The sequence below is a fragment of the Scomber scombrus genome, chromosome 8 (assembly GCF_963691925.1).
Source record: "Scomber scombrus chromosome 8, fScoSco1.1, whole genome shotgun sequence".
Lineage (NCBI taxonomy): Eukaryota > Metazoa > Chordata > Actinopteri > Scombriformes > Scombridae > Scomber > Scomber scombrus.
The window spans coordinates 22,661,248-22,685,804 of NC_084977.1; the positions used below are offsets into that span (position 1 = coordinate 22,661,248).

Genomic DNA, 24,557 nt, shown 5'->3' on the forward strand with positions numbered 1-24,557 from the left:
GCTGTCATGTTGCAGAAAAAGGGACGTTTTCTCTTGTATGACAGTAAACATATTACACAGTCTTTCAACAGTGTTTATTCAGTGCCCTGTGCTCCACTTTATTGCTCACTACAGTCACAAGTTGTCACGTGACTACCTGTATACCATTGATTTACTATGATTGACAATTGTGAATGTCTCCTGCCATGTTGCTGTTATCTTTAAAAAATGTTTTTTAATTTATTATTTATATAGCACCAGAGTCTGACCTCTGGACCAAAACTGGAAGATGGTTCCACATGAGAAGAACCTGATAGCTAAAGCCTCAGTACTATGAAAGTTGTTCAGTGGCACATGAAACCAAAAACCAGGCTTCCAGCTTTAAAGAAATTACCCAGCTGTGTCTCAAACTTCTGATCTAATTGTTGGGTCCATAATCCAGCAGACCAGACTTCCCCTGGTCGAGTCGGCTAACTTCCAGTTGCCTCGTCCAAATATTCAAACAGTCACAAAATGTGTGCACACACTCACATGGTAACACACCAGAAACCAATCCCGATCAATACAAAGAAACCATGACAGCTGTTTCAGGCCAGTTGTCTTTTGTTTGGGCATACGACAGTATCTCTGTAGAACTTCCATTTTCCGTAACTCATTTCTTTTAAATAATATTTTAGGGCCATTTTTAAGCCTTTATAGTCGCATCAGTTGAGAGCAGACAGGAAACAAACGGGAGAGAGATGTGGAGGTGACATGTATCAAAGGTCTGCTGCTAGAATCGAACCACAGTTGTTGCGGTTTTGTAGCGTGCATGTTAACCAGTACGCTACCAGGGTATGCTGTCACTTTTCTACTGAGAACATAATCCAGACTGATAATAAGAACACTTAAATTGACACATACTAGAGATGTCTATCTGAACACAAATACCTCATCAAATATTTCCTTATCTTTCCTAACCCTAACCCTAAGCACCGTTAAAAAAAACGACTGTATAACTGTTAATTATGGAGACACCAGTGAATATAAAGAATAATCACAGTTTTCTCCAGTTTTGGGGGTAAATGCAGGACTTCTGATTTATAGGTGAAGGAGAACTAAAAAGGATCTTGTAATATTTGAACTACAAGCTTCAGTGTCATTGGGGGGAAACATAAAAATCTTTATTGTTTATTGTTAGAATAGTGAGCTCTGAACAAGTCACTATAAAATTGTATGTTTACAATTTGATTTTTATTATAATGTTTAATAAGAGTAATTGAAAATACAAAAATGTTATACGTTGCTCAAAAACACACATACAAAAAATGGCATCTGTTTAAAAACATAATAGGATATATCATACACCACAACATACAACTGCAAACTCTACTTGTAACATTCATTTCCTGGAGGTGAAATCTACGTGCTGCTGCTTTACTTTTGTTTAGCTGGTGTTGATTGGCATGTGTAAAACTTGTCATTGGAATATTAATGGACAATATTATCACAATAGAACACTAAAACACAAGTTACAATAATAATAATATAATCCATGCTATACAGGAAGATTTAAAAGTGTGCATTAAAACAAAAGTATCTGTATAAGCAAATGAATTGAGAACAAAAAACACAATCAGTTAAAGCAAGCAGAACAGAGTTAAGAAAGCCATTATCAATTCTGAGTGCCACTGTTCACATTTTAAAAGGCTCAGAAAAATGATGATTTGATTGGCAGCTCCGTCAGGCCTGCGTTCATTGATTTTCGTTATGCTGCCATTGGGGTACATTAGCATAAACTACAATAGAGAATAAGAAAAAAAGGAAATACTACAACTTAGTGGGTACTCATCAAACTGCAACGCACTTCAGACTATGAAAAAAGTTGTTGTCGAAGTGACTTTAAAACTGCGTTATATATTAAAAGTTACTGTAATACAATAAACAATACATTATTACTAATTAATGATCTTTCTACCATTAACAAGTGATCTAATAACCTGACAGCTAAAAGAAAAAAACATCAATCATTTGTAGTAATTGCTGTTTGCTACATATTCTAAGACTAATGAAGGAAGAACAGAACAGCTTAAGTTTACTCACTTGCTGTTGACTCAAGCGTCACAGCTTCATTCACATCCCTGTGGAGAAAAAACGTTGTGAAAATGTTGTTATAAATGTGATCAAGGAATTTATTTCAGCTTAAACAGCAATAACTACTGTACAGGAAATGAAAACTCATAACTGTAAAAGTGACCAAATGCAACGTGGCATCAAACTGGTGCAGGAGATAAGATCAATAAATATCCTTACTGGGAGCTTCTGCTTTTCTTCATGTAGATCTTTATCTTGTAGAACACCGGAACCATCACCACACATATGATGAAGAATACCAGAAAACCAATAACAGCTTTGTCATTGTCTGCAGAATGATGGTTATGATGACAAAAAAACAATAAAATCAAAGAACTAGGGTTAATACCAACGATAACAACATGTATGGTATGTCTGAATGAAATGTTTAATCTGAGCAACTTCTAAAATTAATTAAGACCACACATACAGAGAGTGCTAACTGTTTGACTCCTGACGTTTTTGCTGGAAAAGTGTCCGTTGTAAGCGACCACCTGAAAAGACAGAGCAACCCTTTAACTTAGGAACTATGTGAATCATATAAGTATGAGGAATAAACTGAATAACATTGTTAAATCAAAAAGTAGAATCATACAAACCTCCACTTTATACTCTGTAGAGTAGCTTAGATCTTTGAACACAAAATCACATTTTTTGTGATTGTTTTGTGATTTCTGAATGACCCCACCATTAGTAAGATTTGCAATGTATATTTTTTCAGGCCCAAAGAAATTTGTTACAGTAGGACAGGTTACTTTGATAACGTTATGCTCTGGGACACTTGTCTTCAACGTGCCAACATCTGCTGGTACTGTAAGAGAGTGAAAAAAAATCCTTCAGATGCAACCCTTTATGCTTATTCACAGTTAAAGTGATTGTTGAGTTTAAAATACCAGCTGTTTTAACACTGATTAAAGTCATTATTGTTACTGTATTGATTGTCATGAGCATCAGTATTTCCTTATTCTTTCTTTAAATGATAAATAACTGAATTTTAATTTTGACTTTAAAAATTTAACTTTTTCTTATTTCATTTATCCCACACAGCTGTTATGTGTTGACTGGAGCTGTGTGAGGAGTATGGTTACTCAGAGTGTCTGATACTCAGTGGGGTTGTTGGACTGTCACAGGCACAGGTCGTCATTTGTCCGACTGACTGAATGCCAAACGTGAAGAAGGTGAATCTTAACATGAGGCTGTCAGAGGGCAGAAGTTTAAAAATTGAGAAACTACTTTTTCGAAGACAGAGATATAAACACATGAAGATAGCTTCTGTTGAGACTGTGATATAGAGTGAATTATAACCCTCATCCTTTATCAATATATGTTGTGGCCTGTTGTACAACTGTAAGGTGTAGGAGTACTTAGATCACATCGTTTACTTTGATTGTTTTATTATTATTCGATTATAATTTAAAATGTGAAGGTTTATTATTACTACAGTGTCAATTTCAAATCAAGTCAATTTATTTGTATGACCCAATATCAAAGATTTCCCTGAAGGGGCTCAACAGTCAGTACAGCAACATAAAGTCCTCTATCCTTAGACCCTGAACCAGAGTTTGTACTCCACAGCAGATGTACTTCATTTATTAACAGTACAGGACTAACTAAAGCTTGTAGATTTCTGCCCACTGAGAATAAACTCAGAGAATAAACACTGTTGTTGTTTGTTGTTGGAATTTGAGGCTTATAATTACTGTATATTTATGTTTTGTACATGGCTCCTATTTTAGTTATGATCATACTTACATTATGAAGTTAATTGTAATGGTTTGGATGGCATTGGCATTTGCTTATATAATATACAGTCTATTATATGTTGGTATTATCAGTAGTATTGATATTGTTATCAGGGAATGAAATGTTGTCTAACTATCAGTATTTATCACCATTTAATAAAATTAGAGAAAAAAATACAAAATTCCTAATTATCATTATTGTAATGATAGAGTAGGATTAATTGCCTTTATAATTATTATTATTACAATGTTCTTAAATAATAACTTAACCATTCATTACAGTAAATCGTGTGTTGAGTCAATGCCCAAAATTGCCATGATAAATTTAGAAACCATATTAAGCATATTTTGATGGAGATGTAGTAAAATATGTGTTTTCTATGTGACACCAGTTTTCTCCCCAAATATTCACAGTTTCACTGCTGTTATTAAACCTGTTACTTTTACTGGCTCATGGTTATCTTGACATAATATTCAACTATGTACATTATATGATAAATTGCCTTTTAACTCCTTTTGAACTATATACAACTTCATAAGTGTTAATTGATATTTTCCAAAGACAGTTTGCTGTTTACTCACCTCCAACACCAGTTTTCTTTGTAACTACAGTTGGTTGGGACACAAGCTGGTTGTTGTAGGTGGGTTGGACTGTACAGGTATAGTCGGTGAATGGTGTCAGTCCAGAAACTTCACATGTTCCTCCTCGTGGCTGTTTGTTAACTGTGACTGTAACAGTTTAGTTTTCATTAGCTGTTTTTGGTATTTGATTTAATAACAACAGGAACATATAAAGAGATGTGAAAAGACTGAACCTAAAGTTAAGAAACATTTGTGAAGTTACTCATTAACTGACAAGAACATAGATATCAAAATCATTAATGTGTCACTGTGACTGTAGATCCTTTAGTGTAACATTTTTGTATTCGCTATGTACGACATGGCCAACAGAAAATTGACTTATATCACACTTTTAAAAAACGATGTTAAATAAATAACCAGCTAATCATTAACATTCAGTACAATAATTTTAGCTGTAATCACAATTTCTCAGCATGTTCTTCTATGGAAAAATGGTAAATAAGTTCATAATTAAAGTAATTTCAGTGTTATTTCTGTTTCACATTTAATGGAAATTTAATTAATATTTTACACCAAAATGTGACTTGTTGTTTCTTTTCAGTTTATTTATATCTACTGTCCCTAAACGTGCTAAAATGTGAGCACAGAAGAAAAATGATATACCAGAGGCCACTGGAAGTTTCAAATGTTTATATTGTATGTCTCATGTGTCATGTGAGTGGAAGTAAAAATACAAAACTACAAGATGTATACTGGTCTAAAATGTAAAATATATATTTTTTAATTTTCTTACGTTGTCCAGATTTCTGACCATGTTTCCAATTGTCAGGATGACATCTGCAGTCGTATGAAAGCTTCTCAAGTTCAGGAAGGACCTTTTCACAGTTCCAACTGGTTGTTGTCCAGCTCAAATTAATGGAGGTATTGGTTGATGTTGTTTTTTTATTTTCAATTCGAAGATCTGTTGAAACACATCACACATCTTTAACACTGAGTTGACTAATTTGATCATTAGTATCTCAGATTACAAGTTATCATTTCAACAACATACCACAGTCAACCCTGACATGGATAGCAGTCGTGTCTTTTATGGTGTCATTGTTTTCCTTGATCTGACCAATACAGTTGTAGTCTGTGAAAGGCTCCAGCTCAGACAAATTCTTGAAGTTATTGCCAGAATCTGAGGAGACAGAAGGATCACAACATTTCACCATCAACTAATATTTTACCTCAGTAGTTAAAATCAATTATAAAAAGTTTAGTTAGACATTAAAAGCAAAAAATAATATTATTTTCCAAACTGATCCACAGAGCGCACAAAGCAAAAACTCAATTTATGTCAAAACAGTTCATAGGAAAATTTGGTTTTCTACCCCTGCATAAATTACTTCACTCTACATCTTAATCTCCTTTACTACAACATGAGTACAAAACAGTATTATGAGTACAACATCTGCAAATGTAGATTTTAATTATCTTTTTTTCCATGTAAACTGGTTTAAAATACTGTATTAAAATAAAGTCTCTCTGCTAACAGTCTCATCACTTACCAGAACAGATGTAATCAATGGTGAGACTGTTGCAGTTTGGGTAAATCTCGTTTAAATTTGCTTCTATGTTTGCAGGAAGTCCATTGGGAGGAGTCAGCTTTATTTCACTTGAACTTAAAAATTCAGCTGTAATAGAGAAAGAAAGCGCATATATAAAACTTAATGAAAGAAGGTCTACATAGCATGCATTTAACAATACAGGTAGACTATGTTTTACATACCAGCTCTGATGTGTTTGCTTAAATCAAAGGAAGACTTCCCACACTGTTTGAACGTTGTCGTCAAATCTGTGCAAATGTCATTGAAACCAGGTTTGATACAGAAGGCTTTATTGTCACTTGGGCATGGCATCACTTGGGCTTTAATATTATTTGCAGTTATTTGCTCAGAGACGATGTTCCAGTCAGTGTTGAAACAAAGATATCCAGGGTCGCAGCTGACAGGTTTAATGTCTTCATCATCTGAAATAAAGAAGTGATGCACAAATGTTTCTCACATTTTCACTCATTTCTAAGTCAGAAGAAAAATAAAATATGATATATATATATATATATATATAATCATATGAATTATTTTTACTCACTCATTGGGTTTGTCATCTTTGTATTTTCATTACGGAGCGGCACACAGGGTGTCTCTCTACCAGCATTACTAAATGCCACATCATGCTCGTAGTCGGTACAGGGCTTCAGGTTGCTGATGTTATACAGTGAGCTTTGATTGGCGTCCTGAAAAAAATTGTTTCCAGTCTCATTTTGGCCTTTTTCTTTAACATGGATGGTGTAGTTGCCAAGGGGAGAGTTTTGAAAGTTGATCTGGAACCCAGTCTTGAAAGGTGTAACAGTGTATGAACCTGCACAAACAATACACAGTAAAACCTGTTAGTTAGATGATCCACCTTCCATTTGTTTTAATTTTGTTCATGTAGATGTTGAAAATGTTCATATGTATGCTGAGAATCATTTTGTTTACTCTACTTTCAACATATTCATTGTAAAGTAAGAGAGAAACATTAAAAAACATTAGATTATCTTTTAAACTGATACTCACATGGTGGAGGGCCTGGTGGGGATGGAGCACACATTCAAATGAAATTAGAAAAGAATAAAAAATACAAAAAAACCCATTAACAAATCATTAAACAACTCCAGTCATTTAAAACACTTTAAAGGGAAACCATTTACCTTTAGATTACAGAGTATGTTTTTATTGACAATGCGAGTCTATGCACAACACATCTTATAACAATCCCATATAAGAACAGAGAGCATGGAGGTCACATTCTGGCAGAAATGTTCTATTTTGCAACAGCCTTAACTGACATGAAGCCTAACTTCTATATCAGGAAAATATCATGATATAGAAGTTATCATGACATATGCAACGCTAATGTGGCAAAAATGAGGTTGAATACCAGCCAGATTACGAGATGCAGTAGTTGAATGATGTCTGAGTTGAGGCGTTTGAGAAAAGTATTGACACAATGAGTGAATGTTTGTGGGTTGTTAGCGTGTCTGAAGGCACGTCAGGAGTTGCTGTGGTGTGTGGAGTTGAGGAGGTGAAAGGTGAGCTGACTACTGGAGACAAGTTTAAATGTATGGTAGTTCATGCAGGTGAGAGAGTTGAAACAACATCTGTATTCAAAGAATACCAAAAATCAACACAGACACAATATCACAATGACTCTCCGACATCACTTTTATAGAGCAGTTTGCTTCTCATGGTGACAAACTGAAGTAACATTATTTGCATTGATTTGATTCCCGATCAAGATACATTTGTTATTAACATGTTGTGAAATGAAAAATACTAGCATTTTAAACATGTGATCAAAAATGCAATTAATTGTGATTAACTAATACAATTCTGAGATTATACGCTATAAAAAAATTATTAATTATTAATTGTTTTTATCATTATGGTCATGAGGGTTTTTTATTTTCTGTCTTATATCACATAGGGGATGACTCTGAGGTCAATAGTTAGTAGGTTCCACAGCTTCAAGTTTGTCACGCCTAAGCTTAAGGTTTACTGTGTGAAGATGTTCTGGGGTAAGCTGAAAGAGACTTATATCAGTTAATCAAAGCCAGTGATGAGTCTGTGTTCAATGGAAAGAGGGAGTTTCTGTTACGCTCATGGCTTCAGAGACAGAAGAGCAGATTTATAGATTGTATACACATGGTGAAATACCTTCTGATCTTTCACTGAATAATTCTCCTATTACCACCACTGAAGTACATGTATGTATTTTCACTTGATTGTATCTTATATGCAGTAATATTGTCAGTTGGGTTTTATGTTCCATCTTATGTTCATTGACATGTTTTTAATGTTCATTTTATGTCTTTTTCATGTGAAGCACTTTTTGCACTTGTTTGTAATTTCATTTGCTGTCAAGAAGTTTGAGCTGCATATTTGGTATAAAAATAGCTATACAAATGAAGTTTTAATAATAACAATTAACAATAAATACTTTTTTAATTAATTATAATTAGCAGGTTTGTGAAATTGAGAAAACATACTCATGCCACTTTTTGTGCAAAGAATACATAATTACTATTAAAAGGTTTCATATAATTTAGAATTTTGGTGCTGCTATGAAAATGAAGAGACGAGATATTGAAAAGTGAGTTTCAGGTAAATGGAGGCTCGGGTGAATCTGTGGCACATGGTAAAGCACAGCTGATGGTAGAAATAGTAACGAACATTAGAATTACAACTGAATGTCATATATTAGGAAATGTATTTGTCACTCACCTGTTGAATCTTGACCTGGAATAAAAAAAGAGAAAGAGATTCACACACATGTAATGAATGTGTGTTCACTACTACTATGCACAATAACATAAATATACACACATCACAAACAGAGATTTTTGTAGGTTCTTTGTTTTGTTTTATTAAAACATCCATTTCTATTTAAACTGGCTGTAGCTTTGCAGTGTTATCAGCGGAGGTGTGAGAGGTACAGGAAAGGGGATGTGGTTGGCGCTCAGTAAACAAGCATGCTGAGTTTTTAAGAACATAAGTGTACAGGAAAGATTGTGATACAAGCTTCATAATGCTTTGGCAAAACAAAAGCTTCTAAAATGAGCACAAAGAAGAAAACTATAGACTTGTGTGAATGTGTCAAAATAAAAAATGACAGTAACACTACAACAAAAAGATTATTTAAAAAGCATGAGTTAGGAAATATTGTAAATTATCGTGTTTAGTTTACTTTCTAATTGTGAAGGGTCATTAAAATGGAGGACACCGTTTCAAAAACAAAAAAAACAAAACTTACTTCTGTAATGCACATAGAACACAATATCCCCATTAAATATGATACCCATTTAATGACAGGTTGTCATTTTTTATGAATGATGATGTTATAACTACAACTATGAAGAATTATATAAATATACACACATCACAAATCGGGATTTTTGTAGGTTCTTTGTTTTGTTTTATTAAAACATCATTTCCATTCTTTGCACTATATGAACATCACACTACTTCATGCATTGGTGCTGAATGTTACAAGTGAATGAAAATAGCTTTTGACAATTAGTTGCATGAATGTAGTGATTAGATGATTGTGGTGGGAGAGGATTGACTTTCAAACTGCTTGGCCAACATTTTCTTTTCAAACAAAACTGCACATTACATTTTTATTATATATCATTGAATATACTGTAGTTTTGACCTGTTTACTACGTAGTAATTTGGCCGGGTTACTTTAGGTTGGGAACCACTGGACTATATAAATGAATTGAGTAATTAGAATATAACAATATAAACATCACAAATACAATGCAATACAATATATCAGGTAATATTTTTTACTATATTTACTTTTGCAGGTTTAGTCCGATGTATTTTGGTTTAAAAAAAAGTATTTTTCAGATAAACTGGTTATGTTCCTGTTCAATAACAGAATATTACTACTACTACAACTACTACTAATACTAATGATAATAATAAGAATTAGTAGCCTCAAAGGCCTCAAAACAAAGGAAGGTAAGAATAATAAAATACTTCCAAAAAAGAGAGAGAATGAAACAAAGGTTAATTAAATTAATTAATTAATTAATTAAAAGTTAATTAATTAAAAGTCTTGTTGAATAAGTAAGTTTTCAATTATTCCAAAATTTCACAGAGCTTCTGTAGTGTAGTGTGTAGTTAAGAAAAGCTGAGCTACCAATTTTCTTATTTGTGTAAACCTGCAGCAGAGGATCTAAGTAGCCATGAAGGATAAAAACAACGACCAAGAAGTAATAATTTAAACTGTAAACAAGTAAAATAACTTTGAAATTAATCCTAAAAGACACCGGGACCCAGCGCCGTTTTTTTCATAAATCTTGGGTTATATGCTCTCTTTTTCTTGTTCTAGTTGAAAGCCTGTCAGCAGAGCTCTGAATTAATCGTAGTTCATCAGTGGATTGTTTCAGAACACCGGTGAAAATAGTCTAATGTACTTGAAATAAACCCATGAACAAGTTATTCAGCATCTTGTTGTGATAGGAGCAATCGTACCCTTTTGCAATATTTCTTCAATGAAAGAAAACTGCTGTGGTCCCCCTCTTTATGTGTGATTTAAAAAAGTCTGAGTCTAGAATAATGTCCAGGCTCATGACTTCTGATTTAATAGGTCAGCGCATTTATTAAAGGCTGATGAGTCTTCAACAGTCACCAAGGTCTACATGGATTGCATTTCTCTTTCACTTTTACATCTGTTTTGTTACTAACACTACTTCATCCAGACCTTATATTTTATTTAAAATTAATACTGAAGGTTACTTACAGTCAGCCACACCAAAGATCCCAGCCCAGAGGAGCAGGACCTTGATACGATAGAGACCCGCCATATCCAACAGTTACAGCGTGTGAATGTAGGTTTGAGTGGGGGATAAAGAGCACGTAGATGTAGCAACAAGTTAACAACCACAGTGGTCATCTATAAATAGCAAGTCATTTGTGAACATTTCTTCCTTTGAAAACATTATATGATTATTATCAATTACCATCATTAATTGCATTTATAATGATGATTAATATAATTTTCTTGAATAAAAACTAAACAATTCATTACAGTAAATCTTGTGTTGAGTCAATGCCCAAAATTGCCATGATAAATTTAGAAACCATATTAAGCATATTTTAATGGTGCTGTAGTAAAATATGTGTTTTCTATGTCACATCAGTTTTCTGCCCAAATATTCACAGTTTCAGTGCAGTTATTAAACCTGTTACTGCTGAATTTGAGATAAGTGGAAGCTCAGGTGAAAGTATGGCACAGCTGAAGGTAGAAGTAGTTACGGACATTAGAATTACAACTGTATGTTATGTATTAAGACCATTTATTTTCAGTCACTCACCTGGTACATGTTGACCTTGAACAACATAAAAGAAAAGAGATTTACACACATGTAATTAAAGTGTGTTTACTACTGCTATGCAGAATAACAAATATACACACATCACAAACAAGGATGTGTTACGTTATTTATTTTGTTTTATTAAAACATCAATTTCCATCTAAAGTGACTGTAGCTTTGCAGCGATATCAGCAGAAGTGTGAAAGGTACAGGAAAGAGAATGTGGTTTGCGCACACTATAAATAAACATGCACACTTAGGGTTTTTCTCCCCATTTTAAAAATACAGAATTAAGCAATATGAACAAAAGTAATATGATGAAACATTATGTACTCTATGATCACTGGGACCATCCTGTAATTAGAAGGTGAAAGTTTATTTAACTGGTTAAATTAGGACTGAAAGAAATAGGGACAATTGCAAGAAATAAAAAAAGAAATATTTTTAAAATATATACATTTCTTTGCACAATATGAAAATCACACTACTTCATGCATTAGTGCTGAATGTTACAAGTGAATGAAAAGGTAACATTCGCAAATGAGTTGCATAAATATAGGACTTAAATAGTGAATACAATTTGGCAAGAGGTTGATTGTGGTGGGAGAGGATTGAGTTTCATACTGCTTAGCCAACATTTTCTTTTCAAACAAAACTGCACATTACATTTTTATTATATATTATTCAATATACTGTAGTTTTGACCTGTTTACTACGTAGTAATTTAGTCAGGTTACCTTAGGTTGGGAACCACTGGACTATATAAAGTAGTTGAAACTACGGATAAATTGTTTAATTGTATTTCTGATGTGTATCATGTTACATTCCAATGCAATACAATATATCAGGTAACATTTTTAACTATGTTTACTTTTGCAAGTTTAGTCCAATGTATTTTGTTAAAAAGAAAAAAAACAACTTTCACGCAAGGGATGTAGCTCAAATTACTTGAAGGAACAAGAAAATAAATAAAAAGAGGCAAATTAAAGAGTAATTAAGTGTAATAAAGTGAAAATACTGTAAATCAAATAAATAGTAAACCTCAACAGGCAGCAAGAACAGGTGCACTAAGAACAATACAATAAGTGAAAGATAGAAATAAATCAATGGAAGGTATAAGAACAATAAAATATGTAATAACATTTTTTTTAAAGTTTTTTAAATTATCATTTAAAAATGTTCACAGAGTTTGCATCTCTCATATGGTAGTGTACCCTTTTGCAATATAAATCGCCAACGATCTCAGCCCAGAGGAGCAGGATCTTGATACAGTTACAGCATGTGAATGTAGGTTTGGGTGGGGGACTCAGATTATAAAAAGCATGTAGATGCAGCAACAAGTGCACAACCACAGTGATCAACTATAAACAGCAAGTCATGTGTGAACATTTCTTTCTTTGAACACAAAATTACTATCTTCCCAAGCAAACATTATTTAAATAAATTACTCACATTACAACTGTTAGAAGTCATCTCTCGTGGTGAAGTCGCCTTTTCAGTTTTAGAACAAACAAATCCAGGAATACTTTTTCAGCATCCCTGTCATTTAATTAATTTTTAATCTTATAATTAAATGTTTTTTTAAGATTTACTTAAAAATCATTAAACATTTTTTTCGTTTAATCAAGACAATGTTTCATCTTCTGCTATACCAGCCTCCACACCTGTGGTTTAAACCTTCCCATCAGATTTTGAGACCTGGCAGCAATGATTTGCTCTCCCTGACGTGGGGTGATATGCTGAGCTCACAATCGTTCCATTTCATCCCAAACATTTTTAAAAAAGTCACTCACCAAGTCTTTTAATTACAGATTTTAATACAATCTTTTACCTAAATTGCATGGCCTTTTCTGTAGAGAACCTGCTGAAGACCTTGCAGCTCTCCAAGAACTAAATCACAGACTTTTTCCACACATTATTAGGTTACAAATAGACTTGTATTCAGATTTTGATACATAAACTTGAGTAACAACTTTTGACAAACATGAATATTGACCTTTCCAGATATGTGGGTCCAATCCACAGTTAGGAGACCTCTGGAACTAGGCCCTTTCCTTTCCTTCACCCTGGCTCGTAGCTGGTAACTAGCTTTGTAATTGTCCAGACCAACTCTGCAATGAAGAATAGCAGGTGAGCAGCTGTCATGTTGCAGAAAAAGGGACGTTTTCTCTTGTATGACAGTAAACATATTACACAGTCTTTCAACAGTGTTTATTCAGTGCCCTGTGCTCCACTTTATTGCTCACTACAGTCACAAGTTGTCACGTGACTACCTGTATACCATTGATTTACTATGATTGACAATTGTGAATGTCTCCTGCCATGTTGCTGTTATCTTTAAAAAATGTTTTTTAATTTATTATTTATATAGCACCAGAGTCTGACCTCTGGACCAAAACTGGAAGATGGTTCCACATGAGAAGAACCTGATAGCTAAAGCCTCAGTACTATGAAAGTTGTTCAGTGGCACATGAAACCAAAAACCAGGCTTCCAGCTTTAAAGAAATTACCCAGCTGTGTCTCAAACTTCTGATCTAATTGTTGGGTCCATAATCCAGCAGACCAGACTTCCCCTGGTCGAGTCGGCTAACTTCCAGTTGCCTCGTCCAAATATTCAAACAGTCACAAAATGTGTGCACACACTCACATGGTAACACACCAGAAACCAATCCCGATCAATACAAAGAAACCATGACAGCTGTTTCAGGCCAGTTGTCTTTTGTTTGGGCATACGACAGTATCTCTGTAGAACTTCCATTTTCCGTAACTCATTTCTTTTAAATAATATTTTAGGGCCATTTTTAAGCCTTTATAGTCGCATCAGTTGAGAGCAGACAGGAAACAAACGGGAGAGAGATGTGGAGGTGACATGTATCAAAGGTCTGCTGCTAGAATCGAACCACAGTTGTTGCGGTTTTGTAGCGTGCATGTTAACCAGTACGCTACCAGGGTATGCTGTCACTTTTCTACTGAGAACATAATCCAGACTGATAATAAGAACACTTAAATTGACACATACTAGAGATGTCTATCTGAACACAAATACCTCATCAAATATTTCCTTATCTTTCCTAACCCTAACCCTAAGCACCGTTAAAAAAAACGACTGTATAACTGTTAATTATGGAGACACCAGTGAATATAAAGAATAATCACAGTTTTCTCCAGTTTTGGGGGTAAATGCAGGACTTCTGATTTATAGGTGAAGGAGAACTAAAAAGGATCTTGTAATATTTGAACTACAAGCTTCAGTGTCATTGGGGGGAAACATAAAAATCTTTATTGTTTATTGTTAGAATAGTGAGCTCTGAACAAGTCACTATAAAATTGTATGTTTACAATTTGATTTTTATTATAATGTTTAATAAGAGTAATTGAAAATACAAAAATGTTATACGTTGCTCAAAAACACACATACAAAAAATGGCATCTGTTTAAAAACATAATAGGATATATCATACACCACAACATACAACTGCAAACTCTACTTGTAACATTCATTTCCTGGAGGTGAAATCTACGTGCTGCTGCTTTACTTTTGTTTAGCTGGTGTTGATTGGCATGTGTAAAACTTGTCATTGGAATATTAATGGACAATATTATCACAATAGAACACTAAAACACAAGTTACAATAATAATAATATAATCCATGCTATACAGGAAGATTTAAAAGTGTGCATTAAAACAAAAGTATCTGTATAAGCAAATGAATTGAGAACAAAAAACACAATCAGTTAAAGCAAGCAGAACAGAGTTAAGAAAGCCATTATCAATTCTGAGTGCCACTGTTCACATTTTAAAAGGCTCAGAAAAATGATGATTTGATTGGCAGCTCCGTCAGGCCTGCGTTCATTGATTTTCGTTATGCTGCCATTGGGGTACATTAGCATAAACTACAATAGAGAATAAGAAAAAAAGGAAATACTACAACTTAGTGGGTACTCATCAAACTGCAACGCACTTCAGACTATGAAAAAAGTTGTTGTCGAAGTGACTTTAAAACTGCGTTATATATTAAAAGTTACTGTAATACAATAAACAATACATTATTACTAATTAATGATCTTTCTACCATTAACAAGTGATCTAATAACCTGACAGCTAAAAGAAAAAAACATCAATCATTTGTAGTAATTGCTGTTTGCTACATATTCTAAGACTAATGAAGGAAGAACAGAACAGCTTAAGTTTACTCACTTGCTGTTGACTCAAGCGTCACAGCTTCATTCACATCCCTGTGGAGAAAAAACGTTGTGAAAATGTTGTTATAAATGTGATCAAGGAATTTATTTCAGCTTAAACAGCAATAACTACTGTACAGGAAATGAAAACTCATAACTGTAAAAGTGACCAAATGCAACGTGGCATCAAACTGATGCAGGAGATAAGATCAATAAATATCCTTACTGGGAGCTTCTGCTTTTCTTCATGTAGATCTTTATCTTGTAGAACACCGGAACCATCACCACACATATGATGAAGAATACCAGAAAACTAATAACAGCTTTGTCATTGTCTGCAGAATGATGGTTATGATGCCAAAAAACAATAAAATCAAAGAAATAGCGTTAATACCAACGATAACAACATGTAAGGTATATCTGGATGAAATGTTTACTGTGAGCAACTTGTGAAATGAATTAAGACCACACATACAGAGAGTGCTAACTGTTTTACTGCTGACGGTTTTGCTGGAAAAGTGTCCGTTGAAAGCGACCACCTGAAAAGACAGAACAACCCTTTAACTTAGGAACTATGTGACTCATATAAGTATGAGGAATAAACTGAATAACATTGTTAAATCAAAAAGTAGAATCATACAAACCTCCACTACATAATACGTAGAGTAGCTTAGATCTTTGAATTCAAATTCACATTTTTTGCTATTGTTTTGTGATCTCTGAATGACCCCACCATAAGTAAGATTTGCAATGTGTATGGTTTTAGGCCCAAAGAAATTTTTCACAGTAGGACAGGTTACTTTGATCACGTTATGCTCTGGGAAACTTGGCTTCAACGTGCCAACATCGTCTGGTACTGTAAGAGAGTGAAAAAAAATCCTTCAGATGCAACCCTTTATGCTTATTCACAGTTAAAGTGATTGTTGAGTTAAAATACCAGCTGTTTTAACACTGAATAAAGTCATTATTGTTACTGTATTGATTGTCATGAGCATCAGTATTTCCTTATTCTTTCTTTAAATGATAAATAACGGAATTTTAATTTTAAAATTACTTTAAAAATTTAACTTTTTCTTATTTCATTTATCCCACACAGCTGTTATGTGTTGACTGGAGCTGTGTGAGGAGTATGGTTAATCAGAGTGTCTGATACTCAGTGGGGTTGTTGGACTGTCACAGTCACAGGTCGTCATTTGTCCGACTGACTGAATGTCAAACGTGAAGAAGGTGAATCTTAACATGAGGCTGTCAGAGGGCAGAAGTTTAAAAATTGAGAAAAAGTAATAATAATTGTTTTATTATTATTATTCGATTATAATTTAAAATGTGAATGTTTATTATTACTACAGTGTCAATTTCAAATCAAGTCCATTTATTTGTATGACCCAATATCAAAGATTTCCCTGAAGGGGCTCAACAGTCAGTACAGCAACATAAAGTCCTCTATCCTTAGACCCTGAACCAGAGTTTGTACTCCACAGCAGATGTACTTCATTTATTAAAAGCTCAGGGCTAACTAAAGCTTGTAGATTTCTGCCCACTGAGCCACTGAGAAAAAACTGTCTCTTATTTCAGTTATGATCAGACTTACACTATGAAGTTAATTGTAATGGTTTGGATGGCATTGGCATTTTCTTATATAATATACAGTCTATTATATGTTGGTATTATCAATAGTATTGATATTGTTATCAGGGAATGAAATGTTGTCTAACTATCACTATTTATCACCATTTAATAAAATTAGAGAACAAATACAAAATTCCTAATTATCATTATTGTAATGATAGAGTAGAATTAATTGCCTTTATAATTATGATTATAATAATGTTCTTAAATAATAACTTAACCATTCATTACAGCAAATCATGTGTTGAGTCAATGCCCAAAATTGCCATGATAAATTTAGAAACCATATTAAGCATAATTTAATGGAGCTGTAGTAAAATATGTGTTTTCTATGTGACACCAGTTTTCTCCCCAAATATTCACAGTTTCAGTGCTGTTAATAAACCTGTTACTTTTACTGGCTCATGGTTATCTTGACATAATATTCAACTATGTACATTATATTATAAATCGCCTTTTAACTCCTTTTGAATTATATACAACTTCATAAGTGTTAATTGATATTTTCCAAAGACAGTTTGCTGTTTACTCACCTCCAACACCAGTTTTCTGTTTAACTTCAGTTGGTTGGGGCACATCCTTGTTGTTGTAGGTGGGTTGGACTGTACAGGTATAGTCGGTGAATGGTGTCAGTCCAGAAACTTCACATGTTCCTCCTCGTGGCTGTTTGTTAACTGTGACTGTAACAGTTTAGTTTTCATTAGATGTTTTTGGTATTTGATTTAATAACAACAGGAACATATAAAGAGATGTGAAAAGACTGAACCTAAAGTTAAGAAACATTTGGGAAGTTATTCATTAACTGACAAGAACATAGATATCAAAATCATTAATGTGTCACTGTGACTGTAGATCCTTTAGTGTAACATTTTTGTATTCACTATGTACTACATGGCTGACAGAAAATTTACCTATATCACACTTTTAAAAACTGTATCAAATAAATAACCAGCTAATAATCAGTACAATATTTTTACATCACAATTTTTATCACAATTTCTCAGCATGTTCTTCTATGGAAAAATGGTAAATAAGCTCATAATTAAAGACATTTCAGTGTTATTTCTGTATCATATTTAGTGGAAATTTGATTAATATTTTACACCAAAGTGTGACTTGTTTCATCTCAGTTTATTTATATCTACTTTCCCTAATGTGCTAAAATGTGATTACAGAAGAAAAATGATATACCAGAGGCCACTGGAAGTTTCAAATGTCTACAATGTATGTTTCGTGTGTCATGTGAGCGCAAGTTAAAATACAAAACTACAAGATGTACATTGGTCTAAAATGTAAACAATTTAAAAAAAAGAAAATTCTTACGTTGTTCATATTCAGGATGACATCTGCAGTCGTATGAAAGATTCTCAAGTTCAGGAAGGACCTTTTCACAGTTCAGACTGGTTGTTGTCCATTTCAAATTAATGGAGGTATTGGTTGAATTTTGTTCAACCTTTTCAATTTGAAGATCTGTTGAAACACATCACACATATTTAACACTGAGCCGACTATTCTGATCATTAGTATCTCAGATTACAAGTTATTATTTCATCAACATACCACAGTCAACCCTGACATGGATAGCAGTCGTGTTTTTTATGGTGTCATTGTTTTCCTTGATCTGACCAGTACAGTTGTAGTCTGTGAAAGGCTCCAGCTCAGACAAATTCTTGAAGTTATTGCCAGAACCTGAGGAGACAGAAGGATCACAACATTTCAACATCAACTAATATTTTACCTCAGAAGTTAAAAATCAATTATAAAAAGTTTAAATTTAGACATTAAAAGCAAAAAAATAATTTTATTTTCAAAACTGATTCACAAAGCAAAAACTCTCCACCACCTTCCTCTAATACAGGAAGACACAATTTATGTCAATATAGTTAATAGGAAAATATATCAATTATATTTCTACCCCTACATAAATTACTTCACTCTACATCTTCATCTCTTTTACTACACTATTAATATAAAACAATAGAAATGCAGATTTGAATGATCTTTTTTTCCATGTAAATTAAAATGTTGCTGAAAAACAAAGTCTCTCTTCTTTCAGTCTCATCACTTACCAGAACAGATGTAATCAATGGTGAGATTGGTGCATCTTGGGTAAAGCTGATGTAAGTTATCTTCTATGTTTGCAGGAAGTTCCTTAGGATTAGTCTGACGTATTTGAATTGAACTTAAAAATTCAGCTGTAATAGAGAAAAAAAGCACATATATAAAACTTAATGAAAGAAGGTCTACATAACATGCATTTAACAATACAGATATACTGTGTATGCTGAGAATCATTTTGTTTACTCTACTTTCAACATATTCATTGTAAAGTAAGAGAGAAACATTAAAAAACATTAGATTATCTTTTAAACTGATACTCACATGGTGGAGGGCCTGGTGGGGATGGAGCACACATTCAAATGAAATTAGAAAAGGATAAAAAATACAAAAAACCCATTAACAAATCATTAAACAACTCCAGTCATTTAAAACACTTTATAGGTAAACCATTTACCTTTAGATTACGGAATATTTTTTCACAACACATCTTATAACAATCCCATATAAGAACAGAGAGCATGGAGGTCACATTCTGGCAGAATTTCTCTATTTTGCAACATCCTTAACTGACATGAAGCCTAAATTCTATATCAGGAAAATATCATGACATATGCAACGCTAATGTGGCAAAACTGAGGTTGAATACCAGCCAGATTACGAGATGCAGTAGTTTAATGATGTCTGAGTTGAGGCATTTGAGAAAGGTATTGACACGATGAGTGAATGTTTGTGGGTTGTTAGCGTGTGTGAAGGCACGGCAGGAGTTGCTGTGGTGTGTGGAGTTGAGGAGGTGAAAGGTGAGCTGACTACTGGAGACGAGTTTAAATGTATGGTAGTGCATGCAGGTGAGAGAGTTGAAACAACATCTGTATTCAAAGAAAACCAAAAATGCGCACAGACACAATATCACAATGACTCTGCGACATCACTTTTATAGAGCAGTTTGCTTCTCATGGTGACAAACTGAACTTTAATTTATTTCACAGGATAAGCACTTTGAAGTTGTCTCCTAACTCAAGACCGCACTGTTGTTGTAATATGTCTTTTCTGTTTAATGCAAGTTATATTTTTTAAGTACAGTAGACATTGTGTTACTTCAGGCTCATTGCACTTAAAGTTCATGAAGTAACATTATTTGCATTGATTTGATTCCCGATCAAGATACATTTGTTATTAACATGTTGTGAAATGAAAAATACTAGAAACGTGATCAAAAATGCAATTAATGCTGATTAACTAATGACATTTTGAGATTATACGCTATAAAAAATTAACTAACTATACATTTTTTTATTATTATGGTCAAGAGGGTTTTGTTTTCCATCTTATATTACATAGGTGATGAATCTGAGGTCAATAGTTAGTAGGTTCCACAGCATTAAGTTTGTTACGCCTAAGTTTAAGGTTTACTGTGTGAAGACGTTCTGGGGTAAACTGAAAGAGACTTATATCAGTTAATCAAAGCCAGTGATGAGTCTGTGTTCAATGGAAAAAGGGAGTTTCTGTTACGCTCATGGCTTCACAAACAGAAGTGCAGATTTATAGATTGTATACACATGGTGAAATACCTTCTGATCTTTCACCGAATAATACTCCTATTACCACCACTGAAGTACACAAGTATGTATTTTCACTTGATTCGATCTTATATGCAGTAATATTGTCATGTCATATATTAGGAAATGTATTTGTCACTCACCTGGTTGATCTTGAACTAGTATTAAAAAAGAAAAGGAAGAGATTTACACACATGTAATGAAGGTATGTTTACTACTACTATGCACAATAACATAAATATACACACATCACAAACAGGTGTTTTTGTAGGTTCGTTGTTTTGTTTTATTAAAACATCCATTTCTATTTAAACTGGCTGTAGTTATCAGCGGAGGTGTGAGAGGTACAGGAAAGGGGATGTGGTTGGCGCTCAGTAAACAAGCATGCTGAGTTTTTAAGAGCATAAGTGTACAGGAAAGATTGTGATACAAGCTTCATAATGCTTTGGCAAAACAAAAGCTTCTGAAATGAGCGCAAAGAAGAAAACAATAGACTTTTGTGAATGTGTCAAAATAAAAAATGACAGTAAGACTACAATAAAAAGATTATTTGAAAAGCATATTAGTACGGAAATATTGTAAATTGACTTTTTTCCCCCTTTATCACTAGTATATCATGTAGCTAATTGTCATGTTATCGTGTGTAGTTTACTTTCTAATTTTGAAGGGTCATTAAAATAGAGGCCACTGCTTCAAAAAAAACAAAAAAAAAAACATGACAAAACTTACTTCTGTAATGCACATAGAACACAATATCCCCATTAAATATGATACCCATTTAATGACAGGTTGTCATTTATTATGAATGAAGATGTGATAACTACAACTATGCAGAATTATATAAATGTACACACATCACAAATCGGGATTTTTTGTAGGTTCTTTGTTTTGTTTTATTAAAACATCATTTCCATTCTTTGCACTATATGAACATCACACTACTTCATGCATTGGTGCTGAATGTTACAAGTGAATGAAAATAGCTTTTGACAATTAGTTGCATGAATGTAGTGACTAGATAGTGATTAATATTTAATAAGAGGTTGATTGTGGTGGGAGAGCTTTGACTTTCAAACTGCTTAGCCAACATTTTCTTTTCAAACAAAACTGCACATTACATGTTTATTATATATCATTGAATATACTGTAGTTTTGACCTGTTTACTACGTAGTAATTTGGTCGGGATAATTTAGGTTGGGAACCACTGGACTATATAAAGTAGTTGAAACTACGGATGAATTGAGTAATTAGAATATAACAATATAAACATCACAAATACAATGCAATACAATATATCTGGTAAAATGTTTAACTATATTTACTTTTGCAGGTTTAGTCCGATGTATTTTGGATTTAAAAAAAAGTATTTTTTTAGATAAACTGGTTTGGTTCTTTCATGAATTTTAAGAATGTTCAATAACAGAATATTACTACTACTACTACTACAACTACTACTAATACTAATGAAAATAATAATCATCATCATAATCATAATAATAAGTACTAGTAGCCTCATTTATATAGCAACATTGTAATGGAGGGGATGTAGATAAAATTACTTTCCAATAAAGATGAAGAATAAATAAAAACAGGCAAATTAAAGTGTAATTATAATGAATAATACTATTCATAACAAATGAGTAATAAACCTAAACAGGCAGCAAGAACAAGTGCACTAAAAACAATAGAATAAGTGAAAGATAGAAATAAAACAAAAGAAGGTGAGAATAATAAAATACGTCCCAAAAAAAGAAGAAGAATGAAACAAAGGTTAGTTAAAAGTCATGTTGAATAAGTACGTTTTCAATTATTCAAAAACATTTTTAATAACCTGCAGCAGAGGATTTAAGAAGCCAAGAAAGATTAAAAAACGACCAAGAAGTAGTAATGTAAACTGGTCCCACACCATTAAGAGTCTTGTAAACAAGTAAAATAACTTTGAAATCAATCCTAAAAGACACTGGGACCCAGCGCCGGTTTCATAAATCTTGGGTGATATGCTTTCTTTTTCTTGTTCTAGTTGAAAGCCTGTCAGCAGAGCTCTGAATTAATCGTAGTTCATCAGTGGATTGTTTCAGAACACCGGTGAAAATAGTCTAATGTACTTGAAATAAAGCCATGAACAAGTTATTTAGCATCTTGTTGTGATTGGAGCAACCGTACCCTTTTGCAATATTTCTTCAATGAAAGAAAACTGCTGTGGTCCCCCTCTTTATGTGTGATTTTAAAAAGTCTGAGTCTAGAATAATGTCCAGGCTCATGACTTCAGATTTAATGGGTCAGCGCATTTATTAAAGGCTGATGAGTCTTCAACAGTCACCAAGGTGTACATGGATTGCATTTGTCTTTCACTTTTACATCTGTTTTGTTACTAACACTACTTCATGCAGACCTTATATTTTATTTAAAATAATAATAAAGGTTACTTACAGTCAGCCACACCAAAGATCCCAGCCCAGAGGAGCAGGATCTTAATACGATAGAGACCCGCCATATCCAACAGTTACAGCGTGCAAATGTAGGTTTGAGTGGGGGACTCAGATCATAAAAAGCATGTAGATGTAGCAACAAGTGCACAACCACAATGGTCAACCATATACAGCAAGTCATGTGTCAACATCTCGTGGTGAAGTTCCCTTTTAGTTTTAGAACAAACAAAGCCAGTGGTACTTTTTCTGCATCCTATCTGCATAATATTTTTTAATTACATTTTCTTAAAAATCTTTAAAATCAGCAGAGTGCCTGCTGAAGCCCTCGCAGCCCTCCAGGACTCTGACTATCACCTGGAAAACACAAGGAATTAAATCACAGACTTTTTCCACGCATTATTAGGTCACAAACATGGCCGTAGCTAGCTAAAATGGGAGAAATATGCTCTCTATTCCTACTTTTTGTCAGTACATGTGCAGCTGCATTCTGGACGAGCTGGAGAGTCTATTGAGACTTGCTAGAGCAACATGATAATAATGAATTGCAATAATCCATCCTTGAATTAGTTAACAAATGTGTGATCATGGATGTATTAAAGACCATGTAAAGTGAATTCAGACATTGTCTTCTAAACACATAAAATAGGTCATAAATGTATTTCTAAAAAATGTGTAAAAAGCATTTCAACCATTTTGATTTGAATTGTTGGGCTAAGCTTCACAAACTGTGTTTCAAGATTTCTGTGTTCAGGATGTAGTGGGCGGGTCTGAAAATCACTGCCGCGCATAAACCCGCCCCTGCTGCTGTAGTGGTATGAATACATTCAGCGCACACTACTACTACAGTATACAGTTAGCTGAGTTAGCCGCTGAGCTAGCCGCCGAGCTAGCGGCAGAAAGCTCTCAGACGTAGTGTCCATGCCTCTGGTAGAGGTGGTGACTTTGATTGACAGGTGACACTTGGTAGGGGGCGGGGTTTCAGCAAACTTGGCGGGCACTCCCACAGCGTTTGGGAGAAGAGAAATAGGCTGATTTTTAAGCAACTTTGAAGCCTAATTTCATGTATTTGGCGATTTTTTTAATCATTCAAATTTGGCAGGGTGGTTAACAACACGCTTTTCTGTGGTATGTCAAACAGACTTTAAAGTAGGGTGACCAGACGTCCCCGCATTCCGGGGACAGTCCCTGTTTTGGGTGACCTGTCCCCGGTCAAAGCTGTCCCCGAAAATGTCCCCGATTTTGACACTGAATGGGGGAAAAATGTGCGCAGACTAAGGTGACCAGATTTCTGAAATGAAAATCGGGGACATTTTCAAAAATCATTAAATATTATCATTATGAAATAAAAAATGGGGACAAGTACTTTTTCATGTA

General features: G+C 33.8%; 1 protein-coding gene across 1 annotated transcript; it reads right to left on the minus strand.

Moving 5' to 3' along the window:
• Positions 1–2,267: 2,267 nt before the first annotated feature.
• Positions 2,268–23,248, minus strand: LOC133985236 (receptor-type tyrosine-protein phosphatase C-like). Its single transcript, XM_062424833.1, has 8 exons — positions 23,185–23,248; positions 19,206–19,331; positions 18,697–18,825; positions 18,460–18,606; positions 17,670–17,816; positions 16,152–16,363; positions 15,983–16,046; positions 2,268–2,380 (listed from the first exon to the last, which is right to left on the minus strand). Exons 1-8 carry the CDS (start codon positions 23,246–23,248, stop codon positions 2,268–2,270), a joined length of 1,002 nt encoding a protein of 333 aa, XP_062280817.1.
• Between the last annotated feature and the right edge of the window lie 1,309 nt (positions 23,249–24,557).

Coding starts and splice junctions, on each gene's coding strand:
- LOC133985236 (XM_062424833.1), bottom strand. CDS start 23,248: ATGGCGGGTCTCTATCGTATTAAGATCCTGCTCCTCTGGGCTGGGATC. Junction 18,826..19,205: donor CATTGATTACATCTGTTCTG/GTAAGTGATGAG, acceptor CTGTCTCCTCAG/GTTCTGGCAATAACTTCAAG. Junction 2,381..15,982: donor TAAAACAGTTAGCACTCTCT/GTATGTGTGGTC, acceptor ATCATTCTGCAG/ACAATGACAAAGCTGTTATT.